This window comes from Hippocampus guttulatus, chromosome 20 (assembly GCF_054856545.1).
Source record: "Hippocampus guttulatus isolate MCC_2025c chromosome 20, RoL_Hgut_1.0, whole genome shotgun sequence".
NCBI lineage: Eukaryota > Metazoa > Chordata > Actinopteri > Syngnathiformes > Syngnathidae > Hippocampus > Hippocampus guttulatus.
The window spans coordinates 792,140-810,711 of NC_141280.1; the positions used below are offsets into that span (position 1 = coordinate 792,140).

Sequence of the window (18,572 nt, forward strand, 5' to 3'; positions counted from 1 at the left end):
GGGGCTGCCGGTCTCGCTGCACGTCAAATGCTCTCGCCGAGCCGCGCGCGATGGAGCAGGAGAAAGTCCGCATGTGAGCCGCTTGAATAATTGATGGCGCTTCCCGACCGCGGAATGGGAGATTTCTCACATCAGGTGAGGGCGGGCAAAGCGAAAATGATGTCTATCGACTCAACTCTGCCCTCCAGGAGAATCCTGCGGTCTCCGAGGAGCTCCGGATTCACACGAGAAGCGGTCGCACGCCACGCCGAGGGCCACTTGGGAGAATGTCAACCCTGGAGAAGAGCACTTGGCCGCACGGTCAACAGCGACGCGGCTCGATGGATGCTCGGCCTGAGGAAGAGCTGCGGCGTATTCATAATTGAACAGGCCATATTGCGTGTAAGTATTTATGGAAAGAAATGGCAGGCCGTCAACAACGATGGGCCGAATACGAGGAAAACTACAGCCCGGTCTTTTTTTTTTTTTTTTTTGATAGACTGATGTCGCTGGGCAGAATACAGTCAAAATGAACAAAACCAAACCAAAAACGTGGCGATCTCCTTTCCCACACTATTCCAGTGAGTACAGTGGTGCCTTGCGGTACAAGTGCAAATAATTTTCCATCGGGTGTTAGCATTAAGCTAGCAGACGTAACTTAATTCCTTTGGTGCCATTAGGTCGTTTGCTTGGCTCCCAGATTTTTGCTCCCAAGTCAAGACCAAAAATCGTCTTGACGGCTTGCATCACAAAGAACTCGGAACTAGGGTCACTCATCTCTCCAGGCACCGATGAATTCCACGGGAACCCCTAAAAATGTACTCAAAAAAGAAAAGGCAATTTGGCGTGAAAGCAAAGTCTGCCAAGGTGTACTTGCCACCTGTGTTGGAAAGTCACTTGAATCGGCTGCGACAACAAACAGGTGCACCCGCACGTGATGCGCCCACACTGTGTTTTGGCCAACACACTCTGAGAGGTGATGACAGATGGCCCGTCAAGGGGCGTCCACTCGCCCTTCGCCCGCACTCCTTCCCCGGGATGCGGCGCTGTCACGCCGATGGGCTCATTAGGCACGCATCAAGGAGCCGTTGCGGATGCGACACTTTGGATCTCGAGGCCGTTTGTGGCCTAGCCGCGCGCTATTAGCGAGGCTAATTAAAGTGTCGTGATATTCGCTGTCATCCAGGTATCTCCAAACAAAACCTTCTGGGTGTTCCACCGAGATCGGATTTTTAAGTGCTCATTTGTGTGAGTGTGGGTGTGTGCAGGAGAAGCAAGTCCGAATTTGGAGTTGCGCACCTCCAGTGTTGTGCCTCAACGTGCCAGGCGGAACTGAGCTTTACTGGATGACATGCCGCGCAATCACCAGCAAGAACGAGAGGACAACGCGGTAGCGCTTTTTGCCATTTCAATCGCCGTTGTTCCGACACATCAGCGACGATAGATGCCGGTGAGTACTGCTGTAGACTTTGTTTTTAATTGTTGTGGCTCCCTGTGCGTGTGTGTCAGTGAGTAGCAGTTGTTTGAAGGTTCAGAATTACTGCAGCGTCCATGCTAACTTCAGCTAGCCTGTCAATGGCGTTTCGCAACATACGTATATTAGCATCATCCCGCATCAAGGGATGAATGGCATTTCCGTTCATTTGATTTGCGGATGGCGTTTGAAAGTGAGCACCTGCGCCCTGCTTGCCGAAGTGCTATTGCGTTGCCGTGGCGCCCCGTTCCCCGTCAAAGCCGACAGACTGGTTTCAGTGGATTTCCCCTTCGGTGGCGTTGGACCTCATGCGCCGAGAATGCCGCGGGACCCTTCATCTCGGCCACGCGTTGTTGGACACGCAGGGGTCTTGAGGGCTTGCGGATGAAATCGATGATGTCACCTCAATGAAGTGCGCTCGTGCCTGCGCCTGTGTCAGCTAATGTGAAAATGAGACTGTGTGTGTGCGCGTGTGTGTCTGTGTGTAAAAATACATGTGTGAGTTGGTTACCGTATGAGTGTGTGAATGTGTGAGTGAAAGAGCTCGTGGTGTTGTCCGAGGGAGTGCAAGTGTGTGCGCGCGTGCGAGTCGTGTGATGTCATGAGTTGCGGTGCCACCTAAATACGGGACTTTGTATTGCTATTTCTGTCCCGTCTGCATTCCTCTGGTCTGCGCGTCTCCTGCGCAAATATTGACCCTCTCGCTCTCTGAGTGAGGCGGGGGCATCTTCAAAGCAGCCCGCCCCAAAAATCCCCTTCTGGACACCTGCGGGCGGACCTCTTCAGGAAGAAAAGAAAACCCCCTCGGGCGGATGGGCGGTGTTGGGCTTAACCTCCAGCCTGCACCCTCAAAATAGAATCGGCCATTCATTCAGATGGGCTCTCCTTTGGTGAAGGGGTGTTGTTTTCATTGCATCAATAGTGCCTTTCACACCAATCGTATTGGCACGTACCAGGAAGCGACCGGCTAACGCAAATATCACACTTGAGAATTCCCACCCTTGTAAACAGTAAGAAGACTCAGGCCTTGGTGGAGGTCTGGGCTCTCTTGAGAGACATTGTCATTATGCTTGGCCATGGATTACACACACAAAAAAAAAAAAAACATCTAATGGTGGCCTCACACGAAGGGTTCACATCATGCATACATCAAGTTTGTATAAAGATAAGATAAGAAAAGCTTTATTTGTCATTTTAAAACAATACTGAACAAAACGACAGCATTTTGAAAGTAAAGTCAAAGGATTCATTTCCAATGAAGTCACCTTTTCAGGGCAAGGGGGTTGGGGGTGAAAGTTGGCCCATTGTTTGCTTTCGCTACGGAACCGCAGGAGGGTCGCACAAACAAGGCCAAAGGTGGTGTCAAGCATGTGACCTCACCCCCCCTCATTCCCTCCCGAGCATTCGACCCATGCCGGCGCTTTAGCGATGATGTCACCCATTGCGATGCGTTATTGATGCACTCGTCACATGGGCGGCCATCAGGATCGGACACCTGCCCTCAACAGTTAAAAAGAGCTCAAGAACAAAGCGGCAAAATGTCACAAAGTGTTTGTTCGCAACGCGCGGAAGGGAAAATTGGCCCCCCTCACCCCACTTAGCGTTAAATGCGGAACATAAGCCCCTTTTCACAGCTCGTTTACGTGACGTCTCGCGCCCGAGCCGAGGGGAGGGAACTGCCTGCGCAAACAACGAGGATTGAGGGAGAGAATCGTTGGTGGCTCGATATGCAAACCAAGCGTGAAGGTTGAGGTGGGTTTACCGGTGAGGCAAATGCTATTCATTTTGGCCGTGACACGCGGCCTCATGAGGGCACATTTGTAGTCGAGCGTACACGAATGTTGCGAGGTCGACGCCAGTCAGAACCTTAAAAGGGACTTTTTCCATCTTTGTGCAGTGAACCGTGACTTCTTGTTATCGTGAGTCTCAAGAGTTTTTACAAAACGGTTGTGGTTCTGCCCATTGTTTGACTCGGACTCAGGCGCACAAACTTCATTCAACCTTTTCATGTCAGTGAGTTGCTTGAATTGTCTTGAGGGGGTGATCCGCTTCCACAAGTAGAAACTTGTTCAGAGAGTCGCGGTGTGCAGTCGCCAACTGTAAACGGACCTTTATTTTTGGGGTCTTTGGGGATTTTGACAACATCTTGCATCCATGTCATCGCATTTTGATTTTCACGCAAAGCAACGCACCGTCGACTTCAAATCGGCTACCCGGGAAATGAGGCCGTCCGTCCCCGTGCGACGGGCCCGAAACATATGATGTCATGACGGCTCCGGTTACACTCGGCTCACCCCCGGCCGGGTACTTTGGGTAATTGTGTCCCAGTTAAGCGGGCGCACGGGACAGCCAAATGATCACTTTAATACGCTCTGGGTGATCGTACCGCAAGTTGGCAATTAAACCGAGAAATTTGCATGCTGCTCACCTGCCCCTTGCGCTAATGGGATGTCGTCAAAAAAAAGAAGCTTTTACAATAATGGCCGCGAGGAGCTCGGTTATGCTCATGTCCACGGTGGAACCGTAAAACTGCAAATAATGTCCATCTCATTCATTTATCAGCACCAGAAGCCATTTATGGACTGGACATTGAAAACGGTTTGGTTGATGTCACATTTGAACGCTCTGAACTCTCATCCAAGCCGTTAAAACACTTAGAGTCGTCCCGGCTTCACTACGGATGCGCCTCGCCGGTTGATACCACAGGGCCGATCGCGCCGATGCCGAGCGTTTGACGAATGCCAAAAAGTGCTCCGGGCGAGGAGATGATGTCATCGGCTTGCCAGGCGCCTTACCTTGCCTATCAGATTTTGAACTGGGTGCGGCAGACATCCGACAATGAAAAAAAGAAAAATCATCCAAATAAAAAAACTGCATAACAGACTGCAAATGCTTTCTCTTCTGTCTGAAAGGTGAAGCCATTGGTCCGATTTCATTCCCTCGCCCAAGAAGAACCCCCGAGGGATCCCGTCGATAATCGGCAGATGTGTGTGAAGTGTGATCCTGCAGCAGCAAGGTGAGCTAACTTTAGCGCACCCAATTATAGTCTGTCGTTTTTAGGCGCGTAATCCCCGGTGACGTGGTGACAGCTCGGCCGACGAGCGACTTCAGGGTGGTTAGTCGACCCATTAGCCACTTGGCAGAGCGGCAGGAATGCGCCGTCGGCCCGAAAAGCAGGCGCTCCCTCCCTGGCGAAGCCGTCTGCCTAAAACAAAGCCGCATCTGTCCGACGTGAGTTGACAGTCCAGCAGACGGTCCGTCGTCAAGTTACGTCGTACAAACATGTTGCCGTTGTACTTGAGAACACGCGTACATTGGAAAACAGTTATTCGTGCCGTCCGCTTATTTTTTTCAACCTGCGAGGATGATGGCTCAATGTATGAAAAAAAAAAGGAGCAAGAGAGGCAAAGTCAAACGTGGTTGTGATCAACATTGACCTCTTGAAATCTTGTGATCCGGGTTCCGTAAAAGAGAAAGCAAGAATTATTTGAGGTGAACGCCAAGTATTCAGAAATTCTCTTTCCGTTCTTTTACGAGTGCCGCACAATGAAACTTCTTGAGTGTGAAGACAAGTTGGATGGCACCATTTGAATCCGTGCTCATCCACAAGCGTCTTATTCCACTTAGCTGGAGTCTCTGGACTTTTGCTAACGGTGCCGACGCGTGAGGTGCAACGGCGCCAAAAGCACGCTGGCTCCTCAGGAGCAGCTCCCATCTGCTGCCCATGTGGCAGCGCGGCGTCACGAGCGACTCAGTTAAAAAAAAAAAAAGAAAGAAGCCCCCTCGGGAGACGGGACGTAAGCCAACACAAAGACTGTAAATGGAATATGCGGCTCAGTCACGCGCCTTACTGTTAAATGAGCCGCAAAACGGAATTTCACGAGTGTTGAAGGGATCCCCGAAATTGACAAATTCGCCGCCTAGAGGCTACGACAATGACACTGAAATTGTCCAAAGGTTTGGGGTGGGTGTTCGATTGGCAACTGGACAGCGCTGGCGTGCTCACCCTGCGCAACGGCCGCCTAATTCCAACACGGTACTGACGCCGAGGCGGCTTCCTCTTCCCAGGAATCCGCCAGCGCTTGTTTACCCGCGCTGGAGTGTCGCGGCTTTGATGGCAGCGAGGACCCGCGACCGGAGGCCGTCCTCGTCTGATCTTCGGAGGCGGCGCCAGATCAGAGGGCCGCTGCGCAAGGAGAAGAAAAGGCTCATCCGTGCGTCCGCCGGGCCGAAGGCAGGAACGTTCAAAGGAAATCAGGCATGTGCTCCGCTTGCTTCCTTTTCGTTTGTTTAAGCGCAATGGGCGAAGATGCAGCTTGCAGTACCGTTGTTCGCTCACAAAGAGGTAGCCTGCAAAATTGATTTCTTTCCAAATTGAGTTCTTGGGCTATCGGTTGGCGAGCTCATGAGTCAGTCAGACAGTTAGCGCGCTGGTTATCGAGCCGCCCGACCGGTTAACCAGCCGGACATCAGTTAGCCAATCGGCGAGATAGATCGTAGGTAGTCCGCTCGTTGGCTAATTAGCTAGTTAGCCACGTTTTTTTTTCAACCTTGCGGTCGTCGTGTTTTGCTTCTGCTGCTAAACTAACAAAGCAAAACCATTAAAGAAAGGCAAATGTTAGCGGGGAAACTTTTAATTATGGGAAAACAGCAACAGCCGAAAATTGTGTGTTCACATTCAGCCGAGGCTTCATCTCTTCCTTGGCGTTCCCTGCAAGTGCGTTCATTTGCATGATAATAAAAGACGCTGTGAAATCAAACGAGGGAGTGTGTGCGCGAGCTCCTGTCAGTGTTTAATTTAACAAGGAGAGAGAGGCAACGGGAGGAATTTTGCTGGCTAGTCATAAATCTTCCATTATTTATGCTCTGGCTACCAGTTCTCGTGATATGCCGGGACATGCCGAATGCATGCTTTTTTTTTTTTTTTTTTTTCCTCTAGAGACAATGCCCTAATGTTTTATTTCCTGGTTTCACCCCTGCGGCTATGAAACAGGGCTCGGTGCCTGGCTGTATCCAATTAGATACAGACTGGCTGCAAAGGTGAGCCAAACAAAAAAGTTGAATGGGTCATTTCACAGAGAATTACGCACACACACAAACACAAAAGAGAAAAAAAAGCCCTATGGGTGGAAGGGATGACATCACCGTCCGAAATCATGACACATGGCGGCAAGACAAAAAAAGCGGACTGAAAGGGACGATTACGCAATGCTCGATGGGCAACTTGAAATGAGGTGAGTCATCTGCTCGGACTTTTACGAGACCTTAAAATGTATCCCGGCCCTGACCCTGACTGTGGCCTTCTTTCGCTTGTTGTCATTGCGTCTTTAAATCATACTGAACCCTTTTTTTGGGGGGGGGGGGGGCGCTGAGAAATACAGTCAGCACCTTGATGTATGAGTTCAATTTGTTCAGTAAGCAAGTTGATAACTCAATTTACTTGCATATGCAGCCAATTTCCTCGATTGAAATGAAGCGACATGCCATTTATCTGTCCCAGTTTTTTCATGAAGATGACCGGCACTGTTTTCTGTCAAATCCAGATAACATTTAAGAGACAAATGGGTGGACTGACAGGCAGACACCACTTGTCCATGTACTTAGCTCCTTAGCGACCGTCGTCCATTTCGCTGCTAATTTCAAATCCTTTGCAAAATTGAGGCAGCTCATTAGATAGTGAGTACAAATTGTAGCGACTTGCGTAATCCTCCATGAGCCAGGAAGCAGTCTGCTCACTAATTATTTCATCAGTTCGTCAGTCCAGTCCAGTCCAGTCCAGTCCACTCGACTGCTAAGGTATCCTCAACAGAACCGCACGCAGAGAGTCCTTTATAATCCTGACGCGCAAATTCATTTGTCAGGCCTCAACGTAGCGCATAAGCCGTTTCGGTGCTCGTGTTTTTTTTTATTTTTTATTTTTTTGACTAATCCTCGACTCTATATTATTGCCACCCCGCAGCTACGTAGCATTTGGCAGCATGCGCGGCGTGCAAAATTCACACAATTTCTCGGGCTGAACTCATTAACGATGTGCCGTGAACTCCTGATCCTTTGGGCTATTGACTCGAATTCCCCACACTGCCGTAGCGAGCAATTTGGAATGTTAACGCGTTCCTAAACAAACCAGCCATTTGTAAAACGCACAGGAAGAAGTGTGGCGGGCGGGGTGCCGAAATGGGCGGGAGTTGCTGCCGCCGCTGTTTGTCGTCTGCCTTACAAGACCCGAGGACGGCACTCGATCGTTTAACCTCCCCGTTTTGACGTCGCCTTGCCATCCCAGCATTCGTTTAACAGAGGAAATGTAGTAAAAAAAAAAGAAATACAGCGGGACCTCCGCTCAACTTCCGAGTCATCGCTTGGTCAAATGTGCTCGCTCATTTTGGCCCCGGCAAGCTCGCGAAAGCGAGCAGTTCGGGCGCCACTCCGCTTTTTATGCACGCTAGCGTTTCCCGTTCTGCGTCAGCATGAGCATTGCTAAGCTATGTGTTGCTCTTGAAGTGCACAAAGGGGAATCCACTTAGTTCTATGTTTAGTTGGACCGAGAGCCTTTCGTTTGAACTTGGCTTTGCCAAAGTGTGTTAAGTTGAGTCCCTTGCCCCCAGACAGCGCTCGTCTCCCACGTTTTGCGAAGTCAAAACCTAACTGGCTCATAAAATCTTAATGCCGTAAGTACACCGGGCTCGGTCCCGACACAAATTCCGCGCTCAAGTCCAGCGGGCGAGTCCGGACTCCCCGCCACCCCTCCCCCAGTGCCCCGAGCCCAGAAAGTTCAACGCTTCCCTGAATTAAAAGCCGCCGGTGTTGTCAAACAAGCTGTTGATGGGCTCGCTTTAATCCCCGTGTTGACACGGCGAGCCGGACTTGTTGCTAGGACGCCTCGGCCAATCCCGAGGCGGCCGCCTGCGCCCTGACCTTGGGCCGGCGGATTTTCCTCGAGGGCAGGGTGGCCGCTGCGAGGGAGGGCGGCAAAGGGTGCGGGCAGGAAATTCAGGCGTCGGGGGCGAATGTATGAATGACTTGCAGAAGAGAGGAGCCGGCAGCCAATGGGAGCCGGGTCGGAAAAGCGCTCAACCAATCGGGGAGGGCCGCTCTCTCGTCTGCCTCTAGCGTCCGCCTGTCCGCCCGCCCGCCCGCCTGCCCGGCTTCTCTGCGCCTGTTACCAGGTCAGTGTGCCTGCCCGCTGCCTCGCAATCATCTGTCTCATTGGGTCAGTGTGCCTCGTGCGACGCGCCTGACTGGCTGCCCGAGCGTACGCCGTTGCTAGGGAGCTCGGCCAATCAGGGCAGGCCGCAAGTTTCCAGGCAGGTTTTGCCGGGGATGTTTTGGCGGGAGATGAAGAAGAAGAAGTGAAGGGTGTAGGGGGGGGGGGGGTTGAAGCCGAGCATGTGATGGGCGGTGTCTGTCTGTCTGTGTGTGCGTGCGCAAGTTGAGTGTGCATGTTTGCCTCTTGCTTTTCTGATGCAACCGTCTCCCAGGCTACTCGGGAGCCGAGTTGTGTTTTCTTTTTTTTTGTTGTTTTCCCTCCTTCCCTCTTTTTTTTTTCAATCTATCCTTGCCTACCCTTCCTTCCTGTCCTCACAGGAAACGAGAACCAATTGCGGCGCTGTTGCCACCGGAGCGGGGAGGGGAGGTTTGTTTTGCCTCCGCTTTTATCCTCCGGTACCTCCCCGTCCGCAGTTACCGTAGAAACAAGAGCAACCGCGACTCTATTTCCATCCGCCGCTTCCGTCTCTCGCTGATTTTGTTTTGCGACGACACGGCAACCGACCTGCCGACACGAGCGGCCAATGAGGCGTCGGAAAGGAGTGCGCGCTTTCAAGAGCGAGCGTATAAAAGCAAAAGACGGCGCGCACGCTGAGCAACTTTGGAGAGCAGTCGGCATGCCCGAAACACTTTTTCCGCTCGCAACATTCACACGGAAGAGCAGCATGTTTCCCTCCCGATTTCAAGCTCCAGCAAAAGCAAAGCCGGTCATCGCATCCGACATGGCCCTTCCCCCAAAATGCCTCCTGATTGCCCCCCTCCCCTCCAATTTTATTTGGAGCCGATCTTGGTTTGCCGTCCAAGTGAAAATAGTGGCATGAAAATGTTCATCCCTATTCCCAACACCTGACTTCATTTCAATAGCTTTTATGGCACGTTTAGCAACCGGCTTTTTCGGATCTGCAACGGGTTCTGCGGCGATCGTCTGCGACGCCGAGCCCGTATCGTGCGCACCGTGGAGGTCATGTTTGAACGATGCGCTTGAGAGGTCACGAAAGCCTCCGAACGCACTTTCACACTTGTCACTTTTCGTTCCCCCTGAAAGCAAATTTTTCGTCGTGCCTCGAACTATAAATTAGCCTTGGAACTGCTACACGGGTCCCTTTGTCAGAAGCGCTGAACGCGTGTATCTGTTTGTACGCGTGCCAGGCCGGCCATTGTATTGCAGCGATGCAGGTAGCGAGGTTGTTTAAACAAAGCCGCCTTGGCGAAGATTGATGGGTAAATACCGACATCATAACTTGGGTGTAAAAGATATGAAACATTAGCAACGGCGCGGGCATAACAACTTTACACGAGTGCAAATAGCTTGCGACACGAAGTTGGACGCTGCGCAGGTGTCGCCGCTATGACAAGCCGCCCATGTGACAGATGCTTTGTTTACACGGCTCAGCCGCCGCAGCGACGGCGGTTTCAACTTCTCATTTGCGGGGCGCACTGTACCCACGACGTGCCCCACCACTTTGTTTTTTTTGTTTTTTTTTCCCCGACTGTGTAGCTTTAATTCAGGGGCATGAAATGCGGTCCCCACTGCAAGGGGTGTGCATTTGTGCGCTTCACTTCAAGCTCCTCTCTTCAAATGTGTTACCTTTGGATGAACTCTTGAGTGAGCCGCCTCCGTCGGCTGAACCTGTGCTTAAAATCAAGAGGTGCTGACAGACGAGGCAGACGAAGCTTTTCAATAAGCCCAACGACTCGGCGTCGCTGTCATGTCGTTTTGCCAATTGTTCACGCTTGGAAACATTTTGAACAACTTTGGCAGAAGCAGCATTTAGCGGAACTACGGTGGCCCTGAAGTGCAAAATACAACAACAAAATAGCAACGCGGCAAAACAAAAAACAAACACGACAACAAATGAAATAGACGGAATTAATTAAAACAACAAAGCATGAAGGCATTTTCACTCGTGCATGCAGCACTTCATGCATTCAACTGTGTGTATGTGGTGAATGGACAGCATCGTGAAAGTGGCTGTGGGTCTTCAGCCATTCTAGCTATCAAGTCGTGAACTTGCCATATTGCGATATGACCCCCCCCCCCCCCCCCATATTCCATATGTGGCAAAGTCCATTTTATTTGGTCTTCGACTCCAACTTGACTTGATGTTTATTGTGTCTGGAGCGCTCCCTCACGTGTGCACTCGAGTAAATCAACACGGCCCGAGTCTATTTGCAGAAATCCTGTAATTATCCTCAAAACGACTCCTTAATTTACACCATCTCAAATGTAACCGTGGCGGGGAAAACATCACAAAAGAAATAGAAGAGCCCTGCCCGTGCTCATTTGCATGACTGCTGCGCTTTGCAAGTCACAATACGTGTGCTGGTAATGAGCCCGAATCAATATTTTATGCCAGAATAACTGACACAATGTTGTATTTTTCCATCCAGAGGCGCACGAATGATCAGCGGTGGCCATTTGCTTTCAGCACAAAAATCGATTGAAAGAGAGAAAAGGTGAGAAAACAACAACCCAACATTTTGGGTGCACTCCAATTTTTCTTTTGCTTTTCTTCCACTGCATTTTTGAGGGAAGGTGTAGCACAGTGGCATTCAAAAAAGCTCGGCCAAGCGTTGTTGGTGTTTGCTCAACAATCAACGGCGAAAAGTTGAGAGGGAGGAAAACGGAAAACAAAAAACACGGACCGTGTGAAACAGACACGGTGAACGGGCCTGAGCCAAATGCTCCCCTGAGTGACTCGCGTCATCATTCTGCTTCCTCTCGACTTGCGAACCTCTTGGTTGGTTTCTTTCCTTCCTCTTTCCGTTGAGGCTGCCCGACGCTTCTGCCGTGAGGGTCGGCAGGCACGTTGCGCTGTCACTACGCGTCAGTCATGTTTGCGACTCTGAGCCGCATGTTCGGCACTCTTGTTGGTGATATTATTGGCCATTGGCTGGATGGCACATATGGATTACGTTCCAGCGGTGTTTGCCGCTCGGCGCCACTGATTCGAGAGCCGTGAGATTTCCAAATGCGATGTGCAACCGATGTTATGCCTAAATGGCATATTGCACGAGGATAAGAACAAAGTCTGAGCCACTTCAGACCCGACTAGTGTTCGGCCTCGATGGACTGCCAAAACAAGTCCGGGCAATTTTTGTGTTCTACTTCAACAGGCTGCCATGGAAATTAAAGTACTGTCTAAATTAGGAGTTAAAATTGCAGATGTGGGTCTTTCATCGCTGCCCCTGGGGGCTTTAGGTGGATGCGTTTGCATGACTCAAACGTAATTATGTGCAGAAATAAGAAAGATGCCGATCAAAATAGTCGTAGGTTATTCTAACTTGATTGACAGTTGAGCCTGGGAGTGGTTTCAGTGCATCAGCGGACACGCCCACAGTGTTGGAACGGTGGAGCGAGTGACTTGATTTTTCACCAATCTGAAGCCTCAGTCTGTTTACTTCGTTTTTCGTGACTCCAAATTGGCAGGGTTGTAAACACCCTTCTTCTGTATCGTCTCAAATTTACATTTTTTCCTCCCCTACGTTACACGGAATTTCATGAATTGACATAAGATCCATAGCATTGTTGTTGTTTTATACACTGATGTGTGTGCGCGTGTGTCTGTGTGCGCTCCTTTCAAAAAAAAAAACCCTAGAAGTTGAGCCCCCACCCCTGTTTGTTTTTGATGTAGCTCATGAGTCATGAAGAAGATTGGCCCGCAAAGCAAACAGGCGTGCGCGGTGCAATTGTGCGGCGCTGGTACGCATTTGTTGCCTTGACAGCACGAAGGCGGCGGTGCCACCCCGTCGCCGCAATTGGGCGCCCGGGATGCGGGCCGTCGCTGCATCAGCCAGCGGCTTCCAATCCGCTGAACGCCGAGCGAGCGAGTCACGAGGTCTGCTGGCGTGCGTGCGCGCGTGCGCGTACGCGTGCGTGTACGTGTGTGTGTGTGTATGTGTGTGTACGAGCGTGTACGTGTGCGCGTGCGCTTGTGTTTTCTTCGCCCCTCCACGTGTCGGGCCGGGCCAAGCAGGAGGCGGGACCCAAACAAAGCACCTGATTGGTCCGAGCGCTGTCACCAGCTTTTGGCGGCTAAAGGAGGAACGCGGCTCTTAAAGAGACACGCACTTTGTTTTGATTCCAAAATTGAAATTCCATTGACCACTGTCGGCAATAAAAACGTGCGTGCGTGTGTAGGTGTGTTTAATCCTCTATAACTAATGTTGAATTGAGTTTAGCTGAGTAAACATTGTCTATCCAAACACCAAAATAACCAATCACGACATCATTCTGTCCAATGAAAGCCAACTAGTGTGATGCCAACATATCATGTGAAAGTGGGCAAATTTGGGGTCATCGGTAATCTTCAAACAAGTGCAACCTGGGTACAGATATTAGCGATTTGCACAATGGCCGGAAGCTGATGCGGATGGTGAAGAGGCGGACGATTTTGCATCATTTGGCAAAGACGACTTTTTGTTGTTGATGTTGTTCGGTGGAAGTGCGCGGTTATTTCCGCCTTGTATGAGTTCTTCCGAAGAACCAATCTATTCGATGCTGCTGCTGATAAATGCTATGTTTTTCGAAAAGGCTACCCGATGACACCCCCGCGCCCTCCCCCGCCCCCTCTCTCTATGAGCTGGAATGGGTGTGCTCTCCAAAGCGAGGCGGGCGGAGTCTCCAGCAAACTCCGGCAAAACACGAGCCTCGCGCCGCCTCTCCACAAACACGCCGCAAGCCGCCCGGAAGCGAGCATCGGAGCTAAGGCGAGCCTGTTGTGGCAGCGGGGGGGGGGCGGAGACGAACCGACTTGACAAGATTGCACCCATTCGAACGGAAAGCGCTTTTACCGGCGGTGAGTTTATTTTTTCCCCCCAGACGTTCTTGTTGGCGACACTACGGAAGAGGGACACCGGCGAAGGGAGTTGGGGAAGGCGGGCAGCCTGGTGGACATGCCCGGGCAAAGAGTCGATGGGTCCGGGGTGCACCGACGGGGTCATTGGGGGCTTGAGTGGGCTTTTGAAGTAGAACGGCCCGGTTGCGGTGGGAGGGGGAATTGATGTTCGAGTTAGTTTGGTCAGGTATCGGGAAGCGCTCGTCCTCCCCTTCACTGGAGTCTTTTCCGTCGTGTAAAGTTACGAAGTGCTCTCTTTTCTCGCCTTCCGTCGACTATTAAGTCTGGTAGGGACGCTTTGAGGCGAATTAGCCTGCATTTGTTGGACGTTTGCCGCCTTGTCACGTGTCACCGGAAGGAATAAGGACCGATCTGGTGAGTCGCGCTCAAAGCCGTTTAACCCGCCGTTAAAACTTGCAACCTACTGGATTCTTTTCGTCGAGGTGTTGAGCAAGCTTGCTCGTTGTAATGAAACCGCGTTAGAGCAGAAAAGGCGCGATTACAGCTCCGGCGACCGCTTCGTGAATTGGTGAAAGTGTGTTTCGGTCAGCTGCTCACAATTCCGAGATCCAATCTGATGCCGCGGTGGGGCTCTAAATCGCGCAGATGGAGCAACAGAGGGAGACAGACGCTCGATGCTTGGTCTCCGCGGTGGCTCCTAGGCCGGCCCCCCGGCCCCCGGGGAGGTCACGCGTGGCCAAGCATGTGAATTGGGACCATGCTCGCGTTGCCTCTGACCAGCGTCAGCCTGGGGCACCTCAAACTTTCCGGATGCTCGATTGGGAGCACACAGCTTTGATCTGAGATCCCGTCATGGCTGGAAGGCAGCTATTGTGTTGCTGATGTTCATTCTCGTTTGACTTGAGAAGCTCAATGGGGAGAACCATCCCGCCGCACTCACTTCAACACGATACCGCTTTATCCCGTTTCGCCAGCCGCCGTGTTGATCAGACGGCTCGGCCCCATTTGTCTGCCCGTGCACGACCAAAAGGAGACTGAAGATAAGGGGGCGGGGGGTGAGCAAGATGAAGAGATTGTGGGTAGATGACAGCAAGGAAAAAAGTGCTTGAACATTTCTGCAGTGAGAGTCATTATCTCCTTCTGAAACGCCTGGCGGGGCGGCTGTGTGTGTGTGTGTGTGTGTGTGTGAGTCACGCGGCGGTTCTTAGCGCGACTTTGGTTTCACCCGCACCCGCTGCCATTTTGGACGCCTGCCAGCGAGCTGGAGCGGGTCAAGGGGATCGGGGCTTGTTGTTGCCGCCGTCGTCGTCGTCTTGCACCCGCCGTGCGCCCGAGGAAGCTAATCCGCTTTGTGCTGCTCGGCACACCGTGAGAGATTCTGGTTCGCGCGTGGCAAATTTGAGATTGAAATCATCTATTTCGCCAACGTGAAAGAAAGGATGAGTCTTGCTTGTCAAATAAGCCCACTGCTTGTTTCTTCAGATGTAGCATGTGGAGAAAGCAAAATGCATCCCCCGAAGACCGAACTAAAACTTCTATGAATGGAGAACAGATTCCCGTTTGCAATGCAAGCAAATACGTAGGCGAGCAACGATACACTGCGACGTTGTTATCTTACATTCCGGCACAGAGTGAATAAAATGTTGTCTGCAGGCCCCAAACGTGTACGGTGTCCCTCGCTCACTTTTTAGGCCGCGGTGGGATGAGTGAGTAGAGTTTGATTATTTGCTGCCGAAGGAAGAGCTTGCAAAAAAAGTACTGGAGGGGAGAACGCAGGTTGCGGTGCGCATGGTGAGCAGAGAGTGCCGATGATTCTTTCACTCATTGGCGCGGCTCGACCTTATCTTGGCTCTCGCCGTGCAGACCGCCACCCGCACTTTTCATTCCGGCAGTCGCGTTCACCTCTTGAGTCCCAAAGTCCGGACGATCTTCTCAATTTGGGACTTTGGGGAAAGAAGAGTTGGTGGGTTTGGACCGCGGGGCTGGAGAATTGCAGGTGGTGGTATGCAGCAGCAGCGGAGAGCAAGATAGGGTGCGGTCTTGCCAAGGAGTATCAATGTGTTCAAAAAAGACACCCGCGTGGATGTTTTGGCCGGCGGCGAATTGGCGTGAAGGGCTTGATGAAATCTGGCCGCTCGCGCGGCGTTTCTGGCCGCGTGCCGCGGCGCCCGCGCGGGGGTTTTCCATACGTTCCTGCGCCCGGACGGCAGGGATGAGCAACGTACGCGTCCGCGCCGAGCCGCGCGCCTTCCGCTTTTGTGTTTTTAGCGCGCGCTCGCGTCGGCATGAGCCTCTCAACGGGCATTCCGGTGATTTATGACCTTTTCTTGTTGACACGCTGAGGTCATTTTCCATCTGCCCGAGGGCAAAGTTTCCGCCGATAACGCGGCAGATAGTTTTCATTTCCTTTTTCCGTTTCCCCTCGAGACCAAGCGCGCCGGCAACACCGTTTGAAGAGCGCCTACTCTGTCGCCGCGTCACACTCGGCTAAGTTCCCACCTTGTCCGCAGGGAGTTTAGCGCCGAGGCGTCCGATGGACGATGAGGAGGAGGACACGTCGCGGCCCCGGGGAGCGCCCTTCGCCGACCTCAAGTACGGCGAGCGGGCCGCGCGGATCCCGTCGCCCGCTCTCGCGCTCGTGCCGCGCGTCCGCAGCGACGACGGCGGCGGCATCTGCGCGCTGGCCTGCGACTTGCAAATGCAGCAACGCGTACCCTTTCACGGTAAGAGACGCGCCCCCTCACGTCAACCTCAACAAATGCGGGAGCACGCGGGATTGTCAAAAATGCGCTGCCTGGCCTTCAATATGTTGTTGTTGTTGGCGTGAGCGCATCCAAATAGAATCTTTTTTGGGAGGCGTTATTAGGCTGATGAATCGGTGGTTGGAAACTTTGAGCCAAATATGGCAATCACTTCGGCCTGTTTCCACCCGCGCGGCGAGTCGGTAAAACCTGTTGGAGGAAGCAGAGCGCGGTCGTTCGTCTCCGGCGATACCTCGACAAACAAGTTGCAGTTGTTCTGTGACCCAGAAATTCCACAACGCAATTTACGCGTACATCCGATCCATTTTTCCTATTGATACCATTCATCTGTTCCAGCCGCGCCCGCAAAGGTTTCCGCTGCAGCGTCAAACGTCCGTCAAGAAAATGAAGGTGCTTCTTGAATGGCGAAAGGGCGCCGGTTGTCGCATGCTGATGCTGTGAGAACCGCCGACTCTAAAATGGATTACTTTCAAATGTCGGAGTAAACTCTTACTTCCGCTGGTACCCGCGGCAAGCTAAAAATGAATCGATAAATACCAGCCGGGGCGTTTTGAAGTCAAGGCGTCGCCGTCGTTGCCATTTCCCTTTGTTTGCCTCGGCGCGTTCGCCTGCGCCGGTCCTGGCGTTTCCCACCTAATGCCGCTTTCCTCCTAGGCAACGCCACGTGGCGCTGGCACTTCCCCGCGCGGTTCGAGCCCCTGGAGGACCGGGGAGCGAGGCGAGCCGCCGACGCCGCCGCGGAGGAAGAGAGGCGGCGGCGGCGAGAGGGGGATGACGGGACGGCGGAGAGGCCCGGCCGGCGGCAGCAGCAGGCGGCGCCGAGCGTCGAGGCGCAAATCGGACAGAAACTCCGGGAGATCGGAGACAAGTTCCAGCGGGATCACCTCGATGTGGTGAGCAACCCGACGCCCGCACGCGTTCTGTTTGAGTGGAATGTCCAACCTTGGGGCAGGCGGTGTTCCGCAAGTCTCGATTCTAGGTCCACTCACCACAAAGGTCAGTTTGACTACTGTATGTTCAAAAGACTCATTTTTCCCGAGAAGAAGACCAAGATTGAGAAAGCAAAGTACGGTCATCTCTGCGCTTGTGTTTTCTGCGCCGGGCTAAAAATAACCCCCCCGCCCTTAGACACAGTCGGCAACACGGCGACGGGCCACAAGAGCTCGCTTGTCCTGCCTCTGGAGCGTGCGCAGATAAGAGCGGGCGTTGTCTCGCTGGGCCGGAGCGGGACGCCGACCGTAACTTTGGGCGCTCGCGCTCGTTCGCCGGCCAGCGCTTTCTTTTCGGCGTTCGGATCGCCTCTGTGATTGCTTTGTCTGCCTGCCTGCGCCTGCCAAAAAGAAACAACACCAACCGGAGCAAAGCGCGCCCTCCCATCCTTGAGATTGAGAGCGGGGCGATGGCACAAGCACTGAAGCTTTTATATTCCACTTCGGACATGCAATCGGGACTAAAAAAAAACAAAAAAACGGAGGCTGCGCCATTTGAAAAACATGCTCAGGTGTCGCAGCCTTGTGGTCACGTCAAGGAACCAGAGCAACTGGTTTCGGCGCACGCAGGAGAAGGCAAACACGACACATCGCTGTTTGTTTGTTTGTTTGTTTTGTTGTTTTTTTATTTTGACCCAAATGTTTTTGTTTTTTGTCTTTGCGACAGTTCCTGAGGCAGCAAAGACAAAACCTGCCCGCCTGGATGCGCCTCACCATGGCCCTGTTTGGCTTCCTCTTCCCCAGGCCGTTTGCCGTCCCTCCGCGGAGGGCGGAGCAGCGATGAAAGGCCCCGCCCCCGGTCCCGCCTTGCCCCCCCCCCCCCCCCCCCCCCCCGCGTTTTCCTCCCCTCACTGTCACGGGACCAGACTTTTTAGAGACGGCACTGTAAGATGGAACACGGGTTTCTGATTCTTGCTTTTGTTTTTTGTTTTTTTTTTAAACGAAGAAGAGTTACAGGGAAAAAGGAAAACTCTGGTCACCGCTGGACGGAGGCTGATGGCATTTTGAGTTTGGTTTTTCTCTGCTCGTATTTTTATTTGTAATATTATTATTATTATTATTTTGGTTCAAGAAGAAGCCATTGAGTTTGAAGAGATATTTTGGAAATACGACTTGTGAGATGACCTATTTTGTACAGCTCTTTTCCTTTTCTTCTCGGAAGTGAACTGGCATGACGGGCCCTGGGAATGCCTTAGGATTTCCCTCCCGCCACCGCCTCGAGGAAGAACACGAACGTTTTTGTCGTTGTTGGGCTTTTTTTTTTTTTCTTTATTCCTCGCCTACAAGGCCTCAGCTTCCAGCCTTG

At 52.2% G+C, this 18,572-nt stretch overlaps 1 protein-coding gene and 1 long non-coding RNA gene across 5 annotated transcripts; both read left to right on the top strand.

The window, feature by feature from the left end:
* The first annotated feature begins 201 nt into the window (after positions 1-201).
* On the top strand, positions 202-6,779 carry LOC147187357 (uncharacterized). The gene is made up of 4 exons (XR_015097704.1): positions 202-381; positions 1,248-1,429; positions 4,366-4,469; positions 5,522-6,779. It is a non-coding gene; the product is annotated as an uncharacterized LOC147187357 (long non-coding RNA).
* Positions 6,780-7,686: 907 nt separating this feature from the next.
* On the top strand, positions 7,687-18,084 carry LOC147187358 (uncharacterized). Of its 4 annotated transcripts, XM_086100717.1 has the most exons (5): positions 7,687-8,616; positions 11,108-11,173; positions 16,026-16,238; positions 16,932-17,170; positions 17,934-18,084. In XM_086100717.1, the coding sequence occupies exons 3-5, from the start codon at positions 16,049-16,051 to the stop codon at positions 18,048-18,050; spliced, it is 546 nt and encodes a 181-aa protein (XP_085956843.1). In that variant the 5' UTR covers positions 7,687-8,616; positions 11,108-11,173; positions 16,026-16,048; the 3' UTR covers positions 18,051-18,084. The 4 variants fall into 4 exon arrangements, with proteins under 4 accessions (XP_085956843.1, XP_085956842.1, XP_085956841.1 ...); XM_086100716.1 differs by lacking the exon at positions 7,687-8,616 and having other exon boundaries at positions 8,810-11,173; XM_086100715.1 differs by lacking the exons at positions 7,687-8,616; positions 11,108-11,173 and adding an exon at positions 13,034-13,515.
* Positions 18,085-18,572: the final 488 nt, after the last annotated feature.